The 17,024-nt window shown below is 30.9% G+C and overlaps 1 protein-coding gene across 1 annotated transcript; it reads left to right on the plus strand.

The window, feature by feature from the left end:
- On the plus strand, positions 530–9,993 carry LOC109327040 (histone-lysine N-methyltransferase ATX4-like). The gene is made up of 23 exons (XM_019560021.1): positions 530–2,116; positions 2,203–2,258; positions 2,376–2,589; positions 2,858–2,983; positions 3,117–3,185; positions 3,298–3,366; positions 3,473–3,564; positions 3,791–3,883; positions 4,387–4,522; positions 4,901–5,003; positions 5,105–5,204; positions 5,420–5,544; positions 6,308–6,453; positions 6,780–6,884; positions 7,235–7,299; positions 7,442–7,655; positions 7,941–8,027; positions 8,112–8,171; positions 8,254–8,343; positions 8,577–8,663; positions 8,788–8,862; positions 8,972–9,072; positions 9,563–9,993. Exons 1-23 carry the CDS (start codon positions 1,223–1,225, stop codon positions 9,651–9,653), a joined length of 3,198 nt encoding a protein of 1,065 aa, XP_019415566.1. The 5' UTR covers positions 530–1,222; the 3' UTR covers positions 9,654–9,993.

Consider the following 17,024-nt stretch of genomic DNA (forward strand, 5'->3'; position numbering starts at 1 on the left):
ACTAAAAATCAAATCGTTAATTGAAACCAATAATCAATTAGTTAATAATTATGCTTTTGAATGTTAACGACTCATCACAGGTTCAGCCTATATGCACTGTTGCACATCTTCTTCCTCCAACAGAAAACACTACTAAAAAATATAACAAATAAAATAAAAATAGTACCAAACATATCAACAATTTTCAAATGTAAATCCTCTACTCCTAAGTTCAAACACAGTGCCAATGCCTATAATAAGAACACGAAGAAAATTAATTTCACCAAGCTCATTTCACCGAAGAAAACAAAACTTGCTCAAGTATCTAATTTCAAGGAACCAAAACTTATAGTGCATTCAAATTCCCAAACCATTGAGACAACATCACCAACATAAAAAAAACATAGCAAATCATAGGAAGGACAAGAACTTCATTAACATTCAACAATAAAACATGTTTCCCAACACACGCTAATAATTGGCACACATTATGGCTACAAATTTCTTATCATTATTTTCAAATTCTTATTTGCTCAAAACATTGCCATAGCCATTGCAAATTATGTAACCCGGCCCAAGATGATGCTGAACCAGAATGCCATCATGATGAAGGAAGAAGAATTTTCGCTACCAACACGCAATGCACAAGTTAGCCTAAGTATCTGGCCCCATTATATTACATTACTATCAAAACAACATATAAATTCACCAAAGATAACGCCGAATTCTCACTTTCTCTCTCTATACTCACCTTACTCTGTCACCCCTTTCATCCTTCCTTTCTCTCTCTACAAAATTTTCTTATTTTATATTTGTTCAGTTCCATAAAATTCAATTTTACATCACTTTTTTTAATGTTTATGTTTCTCTTCTGAGTTCTTTCTTTTCTCTGTCTTCTGTGGAAGTTGGTGAAAGAAAGCTTAAACCCAAAAAACAAAAAAAATAGATCTTTTTTTTTAATTCTCTTCTGCTCATTCGATCTTTTCGATCAAATTTTTTTCTGCAATTCTAAACTCAATTCCCTAATTTTCTGCGACCCTTTTGGTTTGTTTCTCAGTTTCTTTGTTCAAAATCTCGTCTTGCTTGTTATTCTCCGCGCTTGCTCTGTTTCTCGGAATTTCAATTCGCGATTAGGGTTTTATGATATATGCTCTGTTTTTTCGTTTTTATTAAAAGTTCTCTTTCTGGGGGTCGTTGAAGTTACGATTTTGACAAGACCCGTGTGTTGAATTTGAATGCGAGAATGATTATTAAGCGAAACCTGAAATCCCAAATGCCGAGTGTGAAACGGTGCAAACACAGTGACTCGGTTGGTGAAAAAGAAGAGTGTTCTTATGCTCGTAAGAAGAGGAAGAGGGCGAATAACGATTCATACCCTTTGAATCTTCTCGGCGACATCGCTGGCGGCGAAATACCGGTGAGCTTTCACGGTCTGCTGACTGAGAAAGGATTCTCTGTTTCGCGGTGCACCGAAGTTTCGTGCTCCACGCCATGCGAAGTGGAATCAAATTCGAAGGATGGTAGCTGTGGCAGTGTTTGTGGCGCCAAGCAAAATCCGGGCGGCGAGGTTCAGCGCCCCCCACTGGTTAGGACCTCAAGAGGGAGGGTTCAGGTGCTGCCGTCGCGGTTCAATGATTCTGTTATGGATAATTGGAGGAAAGACAGCAAGAGCAGCTTGCCTGACGGTGAATTTGATGATGAATTTGAACCCAAGACACAGAAATTCGGCTCCAAAGCTCCAAAAAATTGCAATCAGAATGCGAAAAAAGGGCGAAAGGATACGAAAATGGGTTACAATCCTCAAAACTATCCAGCATTATGTGAGGGGAATGCAAGTGAAAGTTTTGATTCAACTTTTGTTGATGAGAGAGGGATGCTTGTGGATATGGAAGGAGTTGAGTCAATGGGAAATGAGAGGGTTTTGAAGGAGAATGTGGAAAGGAAAGATGGGTTATATGGGCCAGAAGATTTTTATGCTGGTGATATAGTGTGGGCCAGAGCAAGGAAAAGGGAACCTTTTTGGCCAGCCATTGTAATTGATCCTATGTATCAGGCACCGGAACTGGTCCTAAGGTCTTATGTAGCTGATGCAGCTTGTGTCATGTTTCTTGGGTATACAGGGAATCAGAATGAAAGGGTATGAATTAATTACATTTCCTATATAGATTTTCTTTGCTATTTAATAAATTTACTTTTTATTGAGCTTTTGATGATTTTGAACAGGACTATGGGTGGGTGAAGGATGGCATGATTTTTCCATTTATGGATTATGTAGACAGGTTTTGAGTTTTTTGTTATTATCTTTGTGTTTATGTTTTTTAATATTCCCATTTTGGTTTTTATTTTGTTGAAGAATTTTTGCTTACTAGGCAGCATGATATTCTTCCATGGTTTAGGTATCTGGGGCAATCTGAATTGAGTTACTGTAAAGCCTCTGAATTCCAAGTGGCAATAGAAGAGGCATTTTTGGCAGACCAGGGCCACACAGAGAAATTGATAGCAGATATAAATTCAGCAGCTGCTAACACTGATATTGATGATACTATTCTAAAAGTCCTTCAGGAGGACAGTGGTCCAAACAAGTATGCAAGATATCACTTTCTGAACCGGGTAACTAAACTAACCGGCTTTTTTGTTCACATTTGGAAAATTGCATGGCTGTATGTTAAAGTACTTGTGCATCATATTTCGAGGACAGTTCAGGATCAGGAAAGCTGATAAAATAAACTTAGTTAGCAATTGGAAATGTCCATTTATGATTTGTAGGCCCTAGACTGACTTGTAGATTTGACATTTTAATTTGTTTTAGTTATGGAGTAATGACACATGATTGTTCAAGTTTAACATAACAGTTCATTGATTTGAATTTCCAATGCAGGATTTATCTGATAAGAAGGACACACGACAATGTGAAGCCTGTGGGTTGGCCCTTCCTTTTAAGATGTCCAAGAAGACAAAGGATTCAACTCCTGGCAGCCAATTCCTGTGTAAAACATGTGCCAGGGTTTGTATATCTTGCCTTTTCTTCTACTATCTATATTTAAGTCTACAATGAAAATATTACAATTGAAGTTCTGTATTTGTTTTGAACATCACATATTTTGTAAACCTGAAATCATTCTTTTGGCACTTGGCAGTTAACAAAATCAATTCATTATTGTGGCATATGTAAGGAAGTGCGGAATCATTCAGATAGTAGCAACTGGGTGAGTTAGTTGGATTCTGTTAGCTCATTTCATTTTTTACGGGTCAAATACTAGCTTTTTTGTAGTATTAATTGCTTTCCGTTCCCGGATATCCCTTCTCCTTCTGAATTAGATGCGCTGTGATGGATGTAAAGTTTGGGTGCATGCAGAATGTGACAAAACTTCTGGAAGCAATTTCAAGGTTTGTCTGTTACTTGATATTTTAATATTGTCTCTTCTTAGCATTTGAAGCTGTTAATGTAACATTTTGGTTTTTTTGCTGATTGGTATTTTTTTTTCTTCTGAAGAATCTTGAAGGCACTGATTATTTCTGCCCTACTTGCAAAGCCAAGTTTAGTTTTGAGTTATCTGATTCAGAAAAACTACGGCCAAAAGCCAAGTAAGTCTGTTATGATTTTTTTCTTTTTTTGTCTCCTTGAGACTCTGTTTTTGTAGCTTAATCTAATGATTACATTGAAGTTCGAAGAAGCCCGTCTCATCTGTTACTGTTAGCATTCTAGCTCATCTACCGATGTAGAATATTTTTGTTAGGTGTTATATAAATAATATCATTTTACTTTTATACTTTTGTATTTTTCCTAACTACAGTGGAGGCTTTGGTACAGGTTTAACAAAAGCAATGGGCAGCTTGTGCTACCAAAAAAGGTCACTGTTCTCTGCAACGGTGTAGAAGGCATATATTTTCCAAGCCTTCACTTGTAAGGACAAACTCTCTTTGAAACCTTTACATAATTTTTTCTATCCTCTTTTGTTAATTGTTAATATCCTTAGTTTTTTAAATTGCTATGGTTGTGTTTCTTATACTTATTTAATTGAAAAAGGTGTCATAAGTACTAATATATTAATGCATTTCTCTAGATTTGCAATAATATCTATCTTACATAATCTGATTTTATGTTCTTAAAGTGGGAAAAATGGCATTAGTTTACTAATGAGATCCTTTTTATGAAAGAAAAACACTCTGGTTGGAATTTTCGGGATTGCCTTCCGAAGTTTGTAGTTTGTCATTAATTCATAGCCCTATAAAATATCATGTTCATAGAATATCCTACCAATTTATATGTCGTTCAAATTTCCACCAAATCCATGCCAGACAATATTTGATACTTTTTTAGTCGTACTTTTGATGACAGTTCAGGTTTTCTAATATCTAATATAGGTTATGTATTGGAAAATGATTCATGTTCTTCTTCTCCCACAGAGTTGTGTGCAAGTGTGACTTTTGTGGACCAGAAAAGCAAGCACTCAACGAATGGGAAAAGCACACAGGTTCCAAATTAAGAAATTGGAAGACAAGTATAAGGGTGAAAGACTCCATGCTACCACTGGAACAATGGGTATGGAACTATTGTTTAACTTTGGTGCATAATTTTCCCATGTCTTTGAGATGAAAATATACTACTTATTTACTTTACCGGTTACTTTAATACACTGTGATCATGATATTCTTGTGTCTAACCATCTTTTTTCAGACTACAATCAATATACTTATGGGCTTGCTATATATTAGTAGAGTATTACCAATTAGCATTACTAATTGAAGTTTTTTCCATTTCTGGTTAGGTTTTAAATTTGATAATATTTGATAATAACTATATTTGTCAATAATCTATAGTAATATTTGTTTTTGAATTTTGTCGCCCAGTACTAAAACATCAACGATACTGACCCATTGAGGGTACATGTCGCTAATGCTATGCTATTTGACTTCTCAGATGCTGCAGTTAGCAGAATTTCATACCAAGGCTGTAGTTTCTGTCAAACCTAAAAAAAATTCTCTTCAAGACAAGAAGCAGAAATTGTTTACCTTCTTGAGAGGTACCCTTTTTACTCCTTTTTATGTACAAGTATACAGTATGAAGAATTTGCTCGGTGAAGTTCTGAGTGATAATGTCACTGTAAACTATTTCCTCTGACAGAGAAATATGAACCTGTTAATGCTAAGTGGACTACAGAACGTTGTGCTGTATGTAGATGGGTTGAAGACTGGGACTACAACAAAGTTATCATTTGCAATAGGTAACATAACATATTCTGTTTATTACTGTTGCATTTATTCTCCATCCTCAACCCGTAAAGACATAGGAACAAGTTGCTGCAAGTGTATACAGGATTTTAGCCTATTATTATACATTGGTTAGAATGGATTTAATTTGTTGTTGATGTACTTCCACTATGTATAATGAATTGCATTGCACTTAATACATGAATGCATTGTATATTTTCTTTTATAGATGCCAAATAGCTGTTCATCAAGAATGCTATGGAGCAAGAAATGTTAAAGACTTAACATCTTGGGTTTGCAATGCTTGTGAAACACCTTACATTAAAAGGGAGTGTTGTCTTTGTCCTGTGAAAGGTATGTCTGTCTTCCACAATATCTGACACATATGTGTATTACTTCATCTTTTTATTAGTATGGAAATGCTGTAGAGTCACCTCTTTTAGAGGTGGAAAAGTCGGGCCGACCCGTTTATACCTGTTGAGATTACAGTTTGGGTAGTAAAAAATGGATTTTGTGGACCAATCTGATGGAGCCCATAGACCAATTGGGTTCGGGCTGGTCCAACCATGCAGTCGTGGAATAAGGTCACTGCGCACATGAGGCTGGGCTAGAGCTGCCTTTTTGGTCCAGCCCGAATAGGCCAGAAGTCTGTTTCTCCAAGCAGCCTGTTTTACCGCCTATACTTTGTGGGTGGGTGTTTATCATTATTCAGTTACCATTGACTCAGAATACTTTTGTCCCCGTTTTTCTGAGCTTAATTACATGATTTATGATAAAACATTATAGCGTCATTCGATCTACGTAGCCGACCCCACCTCGTGATATTAAAGGCTTTGTTGCTGTTGTTAATTTAATCCACCGAAAAAAATTAATTATTTTACACTTAATCATATCATCCAATCATGTGAATATTATTCTTTTGAACCGTGCACAGCCTAGTTTGATTTTTCTGTTTTACTCATCATGACTGACAACCTTTTCCACTTTTGACTGAGTTTTATGTTGATCCACTTGTTAAACTGTTTTACAGTATTATCCAATTATGTTCTGCCACATCACAAACAGAGTTTGTGTATTACATTAAAGATCAAGTTATTAACTATTTTTGGATCCCCAGGTGGTGCACTAAAGCCAACCGATATTGAAACATTATGGGTTCATGTCACATGTGCTTGGTTTCAACCTAAAGTCTCTTTTCCTAATGAGGAGAAGATGGAGCCTGCTCTGGGTATTCTCAGTATTCCATCAAATTCTTTTGCAAAGGTGAGTTCTGCTGAACAATTACCACTTTTTATGGATATTTGAAACAACTTAAAGGGGGAAAAGTAGCTTATATCAATATCACTTTATGTTGTATTTTAACATTTAAAGTAACTTTTAAAAAAAAACCTTGCTATAATTATTAAGTTATCTTTCCCATGCAAATAATCACTCAGAAAAATGTGTCCACATTTATGGGAAAAGCTTCTTAGGTTTGTGAAAATATACTGTAGTCATAGCATAATTTTTCCAATAAAATTCCCCTTGCATTGTAATTTTTGTCATTCCTTGCATATTTAACACTAAAGTCTACATTACTTGAATTTCAGATTTGTGTCATCTGCAAGCAAATCCATGGTTCTTGTACACAATGCTTTAAGTGTTCAACTTATTTTCATACGATGTGTGCATCACGCGCCGGTTACCAAATGGAGGTGAGGGTTCACTCAGATTGACTTTGCTTCATTGATATCTTATCATTTGACATTTGACATTTAATTTTCCTATTCTAAGCAAATACGATTTTAGCTATAACCATACACTTTCATTACTAATTACAGTTACTACCTTGTCACCTTCATAAAACATGCATTTCCAATATCAGCTTCTAATAGGAATAAAAAGCTTCATTTTCATGCTAGAAAACTAACATTGATATGATCCTAGAACATCATTTAATTCGTGTAGCTAATCCTGATTAGTAGGACGATATTTAATTGTTAATGTATTCTTTATTGTTTCATTGTGGCAATGTTTTATTAAACTTTCTCCTCTCTAAATGCAGTTGCACTGTTTTGAGAAAAATGGTAAGCAGACAACAAAATGGGTTTCTTATTGTGCTTACCACAGGTATGTAATCTTCTATTACATGGTTTTCTTTTTTCCCAACACTTTATAACCTTTCTGTAATTGCACATACATAGGTTTATCCAAAATTCACCTTAATATCTTTTTTCACTCTGTTTCTTAATCATGTCTATTATTTTTGTAGGGCTCCTAAACCCGACAATGTGTTGATTATGCAAACCCCTAATGGAGTTATTTCAACTAGAAGTCTTCTTAAAAATAAGAGAAAGGGTAGATCAAGGCTGATTGCATCCAATAAAATAAAGCAAGATGACCCTCCTCCTGTCGATAACGCAGAGGATGAGCCATTCACTGCCGCTAGGTGCCGTATTTTTCGAAGAACAAATCATACGGAAAAGGTAGCTCATAGAAATATTTTGTCCATGTTGGTGATAGATGGTAACTTTATTTTGCTAACTACCTATTTCACTAAACATGCGCGGTAGCACTTGCATGGATGCAAACTTGAATGTGTGATGTAATTATCAAATATAAATGCTTACTGCTTTTGTTGCTTTGATTCCTTTGCTTTTGTATGTTCATCTTGTGGGCCTTGTTATTCACCGCATTCTCTAATAATTAAATGCTCTTTGCATCTTTAAAATGTTTGCACTTTTCTCATTTTTGTTTCTTCTACTTGACAGAGAACAGTAGATGAAGCCATTTTTCATCAAGTGAGGGGTCCCCAGCATCATCCTTTAGCTGCAATACAGAGATTAAACAAATACAAAGTAAACCTTTTATCTAGAAACTATATTGGATTTTCCTGTTCATTCTTTTAGCTTGAAATTTTCTCATCTCTTCCCTTGAAACAGCATGTGTTAGAGGAACCCAAGGCATTTTCCTCTTTCAGAGAGCGCATTCCTTACTTACAGGTAAACCCTCTCATTCAGAACTGGATTATTGCTTTGGTGACCAAATTTCTGACTGTTTTATGGGTTACTTGTGTGATTCCAGAAAACCGAAAACGAACGTGTTTGCTTTGGTAGATCGGGCATACATGGATGGGGCCTCTTTGCACGTAGAGATATTCAAGAAGGAGAAATGGTATGATCCTTATGCAAAGTATATGTGATAACATTAGAAAGACCCTCCATTTGCTTTGATAGAGAATTATGACGCCATTCGACCCATGTAGCCGACTCCACCTAGTGCGAATAAGGCTCATGTATTGTTGATACTTCGTTATGATTTTGGATTGTGATTCTATTACAAGAAGCATAAAATCATTGTCCTTTAATCCTTTGTAGCGATAATAAGCATGATTTAATTCTAAGCAGGTTCTTGAATATCGTGGTGAACAAGTGAGAGGCAGCATTGTAGATCTGAGGGAGGCACGCTATAGATTAGAAGGCAAAGACTGCTATGTGAGTGAACTCTCCTCAAACATCTCATACACTGCATCATTCCCTTTTGTTTTTGTTTCCCCATGCATACTTATTCACATTCTTTTCCATCACATTAACTTTTCCTGGTCTCTAATCTATGCAGCTTTTTAAGATAAGTGATGAAGTGGTGGTAGATGCTACTGATAAAGGAAATATAGCAAGGCTGATTAATCATTCTGTGAGTGAACCTAACTCAGAATCATTTTATTTCCACATCATTGTTCTCTTGGACACTCACTGCTGCATAATCAGTCATCTAACCAGTTCTTTGGTTTGTGTCATTACAGTGTATGCCCAATTGCTATGCCAGGATCATGAGTGTGGGTGAAGACAAGAGCAGGATTATGCTCATTGCTAAGACTAATGTATCTGCTGGTGATGAGTTAACGTATAAATCTCTCTCTCTCTCTCTCTCTCTCTCTCTCTCTATCTATCTATCTATCTATATATATATATATATCATTCTCTGCATGTTTGTTCATGTGTCGAATAGTAAGAGGCACAGTTATGACATATATGGTGGTATACTAAATTTTAAAAGTTAGAAGACATAGGCACAAATATGATACAAGATATGAAATTCATATAGGTCTAGCATAAAAACAAATCTTGAATTAAATATAATAAAATGCTAATATTTGACTAATTATTGGGGCATTTTCATTTAACAGTATAAAAATTAAAAAAGTAAATGTATGAAGTTATAAAACATAGTTAGGAGTATTGGTGAAATATCATATATAGATACATGTATGACATAGATATAGGCATATAGCAACTATTTTTAAGTGTGTTGTGTGTGCACATGCATTTGGTGATTTCAGTTTATAATGTATTTTATGTTTAGTTAATAATAATAATGGTTGGTTATTGGGCAGGTATGACTATTTATTTGATCCTGATGAACCAGATGAATCCAAAGTGCCTTGTCTATGTAAAGCTCCAAACTGCCGGAAATTCATGAATTAGGAATGATTTCATTATACAAATCAAAGAAAATCAAGATCAGATGACAGACCAATTATTGTTTCTTCTCCCTGAGGACCACTAACCCCTCCCCTTTTTCATAGAGGAAACTCAGTTTATCAAAACAAAAGCAAAAAATGTAGGCAGAACAAAAAACAAAAAGCATAGTTTTGTGTTTTATTTTTACCCATTTTGGTTTCTTTTGGTCTTCGGGCATTCATCAAACATCTAATAAAAAATATAGATTGAGCAACTTTGGGCTCTTGGTGACTATGTAAATGTATCACCAGATTTATTACTTTTATTTTCCTGGTTTAATGTTAAAACCAGTTTCTTCCCTCAATTTTCTTACCATGCTCTTCTAGCAATTTGATTATATTGAAATTTATAATATACTATGGAAGTGTGGATGCATTGGTCAGATTTGGGATGAGCAATTGACCATTCATATTGTTTATTCACATTTTTTTATTTATCAATCGTTTGAGTTTTCATTTTATATATTCGGTAGGAGAGTCTTATGACTTAAGTATCATATTGAGTTTGTTATACTATTCAATGTAGGACTCCTAAACACCGATATTTTGAGTTTTCATTTTATAATTGTACCATCAGTTAATAAGAAGCAAAACCAGTGGATGATAATTAAAAAATGTGAATAACACTGAATATTGATAATCATTTGTTAATACCTTTAGCTCACACCGTCCCTAACCCATCGTGTTTCCGAGTTTTGCATAGTAACCTTAAAATAAAAGTGCACAAGCCTCATACAAATGAATATGATATAATAATAGCATGTCGATTTGAATATTATTAAAAAATGAAAAACCTAATAATGCAAGAAAGAGAACAAGTAACAACCAGTGATGAGATAAATTGTGGAGTGCAGAACCCTATTTTTCTTGTTTTTACTCTGGAAACAACAAGCTATAGTATCAAATATGAATCGTGGTGAAATAAAAAAAAATTCAAATAAATGCTTTGCTTAATTTCACGAGGAGTATTCTACTCCATGATCCTTTAAATCATTCATCAATTCATGAAGCAAAGCTTTGAACAAGTTACTTGTAATTGTGATGATTAAGGAATTATTTTTATACAAGAATCAAAAAAATAAAAACCGGAAAGAAATATGTAACAAGAGTAGTAGCATGAAGAAATAGATGGAAATAGAGTTTACCTGTTGATACCACTGGTTTGTTGTTGTTCATCTTTTTCTTTGACCAAACCAACAAAAATGTGAAAAACTATAGAGATCTGTTGTGTTATTATACAATACAAACAGGGACCACTACCACATTCATCTTCCTCACACAATTCACCCCCTCTTCACAATTTCACATTTTATTTACTTTGTTTCTTCTCGATTTCCCGGAATCGAACTTTTGACATTTTCATCATTCTACGATTTTACCACCACATCAATAAATATAGTGTTTTCTTCTCGGTTTAATATTATAAATACCTTTACAAATTATTAAAAGAATTTTTTAATATTATAAATAACTTTGGAAAGCCAATAAAAATATAAATAAACTAGGAATAATATACAATAATTTTTCAAATCCCAGTTATAAAATATAACAAGTAGTACCACTTCAAAAAAAAACCAAACAGTTCAAATCCAATATAACTAGCTAATTTCAAATCTCATACTTTTTATAAGATGTTTTATATTTACTATGTGACATTTATTATTATTTTCCTTAATTTACCCTGTTATATATTTTGACACTATTTTTTGTTATCATTGAAACTATGAGCAATATTAAATGAGAGTAATATTGTAATTTTATAAATTAAAATTTAGAAAAATAGGTTTTTTTATTAAGATGTAAAATTTAATCGAAAGTATATTATGATAAGGACATTAAGAGTATTATCTATTAAATACATGTTTAATATTTTATAAAATATCATTTAATATGACAAATACTTTTTCTTTCTAAATCATATGTATCCTCCATCAGTAGGAGGTAATTTTGATCGTGTCATATAATGTCACTATAAACATATAAATTTAAATTATTTGATTTGTTAATATTCAACCGTTAAAAAAATTAGTATAAAAATTATAAATTTAAAATAATATGTTTTAAATGTAAAAGTTAAATATTATATGATTGTAAATATTAGTGTACGAAATAATTTTTAAATGGTAACAATTTAAATAAAATGTAAAACAAGCATAGAAAAACATTTTTAATTATAAATATGTATTTCAAAATTAGAATAGAATTTTAAAATAATTAAGGATTATCTAATTATATAAAAAATTATAAAATCATTGTAAAAATGAATAAAATATTATAAAATTGTCTTAATTGGCACTTTATATTTAAACTATAATCCTTCTTCTTTCCACATGATTTGACTACCACTAGAAAACTTATTGCCATTCCAAATTCTCCCAAGTCTAGATTTCAAAACATTTTATATTTTATATTTAAATAATAAAAACAAGAAGAAAAAGTATAATTGATTTCTTTAATTTATAAGTTTTAAAAGAAAAGGAAAAAACCCATACATCAATTACATTAAATTTTCATTGACTTTTAATTCGTAGTAATTGATTAATAAAGTACTCCAGGTTAGAAGAGCTATTATTGATAATTTATTAACTTGTGACTCATAAATTGATGACTAAGTTTTTTAAACTAGTGGAGATTGAATATCGATTATAACTTTAATATATTAATAAATCATAATAAACTAGTTATTAATTATAAAAAACAATGCATTATAAAAAGTATTATATCACCGTATCTTTATATTTAAATATATTATGTTGTGTAACTTTTATTTAATTGATTTAGAATTATATGTGCATTGTTTCTTGTGTAATTATATAACTAATACACATTCCTCATTTAGGTATATATCTTCAAAATAAATAAATTTTTAGCTAAGTTTAGTGATTATATATTTTATTAATACTTTACTTATAATCATAATAATTATAAATACATTTATTTAAGTCCCGAGAAAGAAATAATTGAGTAGAAAACATAGGTAACTGGATTTGTATTTCAGATCTGACAAAAAATCATATTCCATCACTTTATCATTCTTTTTTTTTTGTAAATTACTGTGCCATCAAACACTTTATCTATGTCAGCCCACATTTTTATTTTCTAATGTTAAGAATTTAAGTTTTATATTTTTTTGGTGAATCAAAGTATTGTTTTTGTATTAAATGTAATTTATGTTGTAATTTTTATTTGGTACACTTTTTTCATATACTTATATTTATTTTAATTAACAAATTAAGGTGAGGGGTGATTAATATGTTGATAATGATTATATATGGTTATATATTTTTTTTGTAAAAATTAAAAAAGGTTAATGGTAAGATAGGAAAAGGAAAATTATATTATAATGATAGTTATACCATGTTTTTTCTTTTGATATGATATAAAAGTATAAAGAGTAAATTACACTGAAACCCCCTGAGTTTTAGTGAAATTACACAAATCACCCCTCACTTTTCTACGTCTACATAAATCTCCTTTAGTTTTATACTTTCATTACACTGACCACCCCTGTATAAGAAATAAGTGTAATCTTTTAAACAAAAAATGTGATAAATGCAATGAAGTTAAACAAAACATGATAGATTGTGTAGACGAGTCTGAATAATATACAAATCAGTGTATCTTTATTATTTTTTTGTTACAAAATGAATCAACAATTATAAAGAAATATTTTTAAATCACTCTTATAATGTAGTGTAACGAACCAAAAATAATAAAGATACATTGATTTGTATATTATTTAGACTTGTCTACACAATATATCATGTTTTGTTTAACTTAATTACATTTATCATATTTTTTGTAATGAAAGTATAAAACTAAGGGAGGTTTGTGTAGATGTAGAAAAGTGAGGGGTAGTTTGTGTAATTTCACTAAAACTCATGGGTGTCATGTAATTTACTCAAGTATAAAGGTAAATATAGATTACAACATGGTCACGTGGCATGTCATGCTTCAATTAGTTATCTTTATCTCTATCTTTAAATTGTATAAAACGACAGAAAGTTTGATTTTTTGTTTTTCAAATGTGAAAAAAAACATATATATTGTTTTCATAGTAATTAATTAATAAAATATTCATTATTTAAATGTATTGACAGTAATTGATTGACTTTTGAATCCAGGTAATTGATTACTATTTTTCAAATAATGGAGATTGATTATTGATTATAATATATTAGTAAGTTATTATTAATCATAACAGAGTATGTAAAATATTAGTGTTATTGATTATGAAAATATATTTATTTTATTTTATATCTTTTGATATTTAGAGTTATGTACAATTTAATTAAAATAAGTATATTTAACCCACGTTGAAAATTAAATTAATGAGAAATAAAAATTGTGATGAAAATGATTAGTTATAAATAAAGGTATAATCGTACAATAAAAAACAGATATTTTTTCATCTACAAGACTCGAACCCGAGACATTACTTAAGGGAATCAAGCATGTATCACTTGAACCAACACTCGTTGATAAATGTGAAAAGATTTGATAAAACTTAAAAATATATGAAATAGATAGAGTATTAAATTAAGAAATAATATAATTTATATTTAAATATACTTTTTGTGTAGTTTTTAGTTAAAGCATTTAATGATACATTTTTATTAATTTAAAAAATATACATGTTATTACATTTATATGTATTGATATAATAAATTATTGTCATCAACATAATCAATTATAGTCAAATAAAAAAATCTCTTAAAAATTCTACAAGTAAGATATATGCAAAAATAAAATAAATTAGAATGGTCCCATGTCGATAGCCTAGTGAGTACAAATTAGGTTATACAACAAAAATAAAGAGGTTTGATCTCTATTAATTTTCTTCATCCTATTTTTCCCAATACCCTATTTTGAGTAGAGTAAATTAGGTTGTATAGTTTCCCCATAATCATAGTTAACTCATTAATTGATGTGCCAAATTCTCAAGTTGAGAGTGCATAATAAATTTGGAATGATGAGAAACAACTTCTATGTGCACCATCAATATAAAAAATTATAAATATTCATAATATCATTCATCATTTATTTGAAAAGATAGATAATTAAATATGAACGATCAATAATACAATGATATCATATAGAAATGCCTTCATTTTCTCCTCTTACTATTAATGGTTATGGTGAATCATTATAACATAAATCCCTGTGGCACTGTAACTTTGATTACTCACTTTTTTTTTCTCACATGTATTCTCGTACTTGAGATAATCATGTCCAAGCCGGGAACATCCATAGATACGTGGGGCTAATTCTCCCAACGGACATTTTCTCCATCCACAAGACTCGAACTTAGGACCTTGCTTAAGGAGAATCAAATATGTATCACTTAACCAACGTCGTCGGTACCCACTTTCTTTGTTGCAATTGAATTCATTCATTCTTCCATTTTCTTTTAATTATCATCTACCCGTGTATAAAATTAAAACCTAACAGAAATTTGATTAGATTTACTTAAACATAAGTTACATTCTTAACATATTTCAAGCATGTTATAAGATAAGTGAATATCTCTACTATTCACTTTATTACAAATGAGAAATATCCATCTCGTTAAAATAGATTAAATAAAAAGATTTAGGTTTGGAAATACAAAATTGCAAAAGGATGGTAATAGAACATGGAACTTGACTTCAAAATAAAGTATAAATGTGTTTGAATTTCTAAAGCATCAAAAAATTGGTAACAACTAAAATATTAAGAGAACCATCATATCACTCAATGATATAATTTATATTTAAATATTTGTTGTCATTACATTTATGAGATTAATAAAATGAAAGATAAAATCTACCAACAAAAGTTTGCACAAAATATACACAAAAAAATTATACCTTATAAGCATACAATCCATAATGGGAAAAATGGCAAACTCCACTTTTTGCCTCTAAATGATAAAAGTAAAAAAAATATTTGTATATTGCATATTATAAATGGCGGGAGAGGTGACAATAATGAATAAGAAGAGTAATAGAACTGTTGGAGTTGACAATGGATAATAATAGATGATGATAGTGATGACGATAATAATTGGTGTTAGTAAATAGTGATAAGGATAATAGTATGGTGCAAGTAATAACAATAGTGGTGATGGGGACGACAATATGACAATAACGTTGTGTAGCTCAAAATTAAGGTCAAATCGAGAAAAAATAGACTATCTTATTCTTCTTGTTATAATTCAACTCCTTCGTATGATAAAAATACACTTATGAAATAATGAGATGAGTAATTGAGTAGGCATGATAACATGGATCATTGGTGGGTTTTGTTAATATCATCGTTGTTCTTGTCGAAATCGGGACATGTTTAAGAAGGATATTGATAAGTATGTGATACTCAACTTCATTCTCATTATAATCTAGGAAACCCGAGAGAAATCAATTAACTCTATCATTTTTAAAATAATTATGTTCATTTATAAATTTATTTAAAAAATAAACCACATATTAATTGAGAAAGTTAAGAATTAACTAAATTATTTAATTAATATTGTAAATGATCTAACTATTATATGGAGATGTGACAAATATTTACTATTTTAAACTAGGGAAATGATATATACACTGACAGTGTAAAAGTTTTTTACACCGTCATTACGTCATCCACTATTGATTTTTAGTTATTGACTTTTAAATAATAATATTATAAATAAATGATAATAATACACTGACTGTATATAAATCTTTGTCACTGCCAGTGCACACATTTTACACTCTTTAAACTAACACACTAAATTTCTCCCACATCTAATGAAATTAGATTTTGTCTAGTAGAATCATTTTGGGTCCACTTAAACGAGTATGGGTTTGATTTACGCTATATAACTTATCCCATTTTCTCATCTTCGAATCAAACCTTAATTTCAGAAGCAAAACAATTAAAAAAATGATTGGTTATTTAGAGTATAGTGTAAATATACGTCAAATTACTTATTTTATGGTTAAACGAGTACAAAATGAACCTTAAAATAAGGGGAAAATATATATAAAACATTATTTAAACTTTATATTTTCTTTTGTAAATAGTTACCCAACTATTTTTTGATATTAATTACCATTTAAATTTTAATTATTAGTGAAACTAATCGTAACTAAAATAATGTTAATTAGTAATGGTGAAATTTCCCACCCATGCATTTTGTTTTATCCGATCATTATTATTTAATTTATCTTTTTTTTGTAATTCAATATTATTGTATTGCCTCCACAAACTGTGAAATTGAATCATTCTTTTATTCTCAATCAATTTATGGTTTATTTTGACCATCCATGCTAGATTGATACTTCCTAGCATAGTTATAAAAAACTTACCGTATCGG

The sequence above is a fragment of the Lupinus angustifolius genome, chromosome LG14 (assembly GCF_001865875.1).
Source record: "Lupinus angustifolius cultivar Tanjil chromosome LG14, LupAngTanjil_v1.0, whole genome shotgun sequence".
NCBI classification, from domain to species: domain Eukaryota; kingdom Viridiplantae; phylum Streptophyta; class Magnoliopsida; order Fabales; family Fabaceae; genus Lupinus; species Lupinus angustifolius.

Coding starts and splice junctions, on each gene's coding strand:
- LOC109327040 (XM_019560021.1), top strand. CDS start 1,223: ATGATTATTAAGCGAAACCTGAAATCCCAAATGCCGAGTGTGAAACGG. Junction 3,367..3,472: donor CTTCTGGAAGCAATTTCAAG/GTTTGTCTGTTA, acceptor TTTCTTCTGAAG/AATCTTGAAGGCACTGATTA. Junction 5,545..6,307: donor TTGTCTTTGTCCTGTGAAAG/GTATGTCTGTCT, acceptor TTGGATCCCCAG/GTGGTGCACTAAAGCCAACC.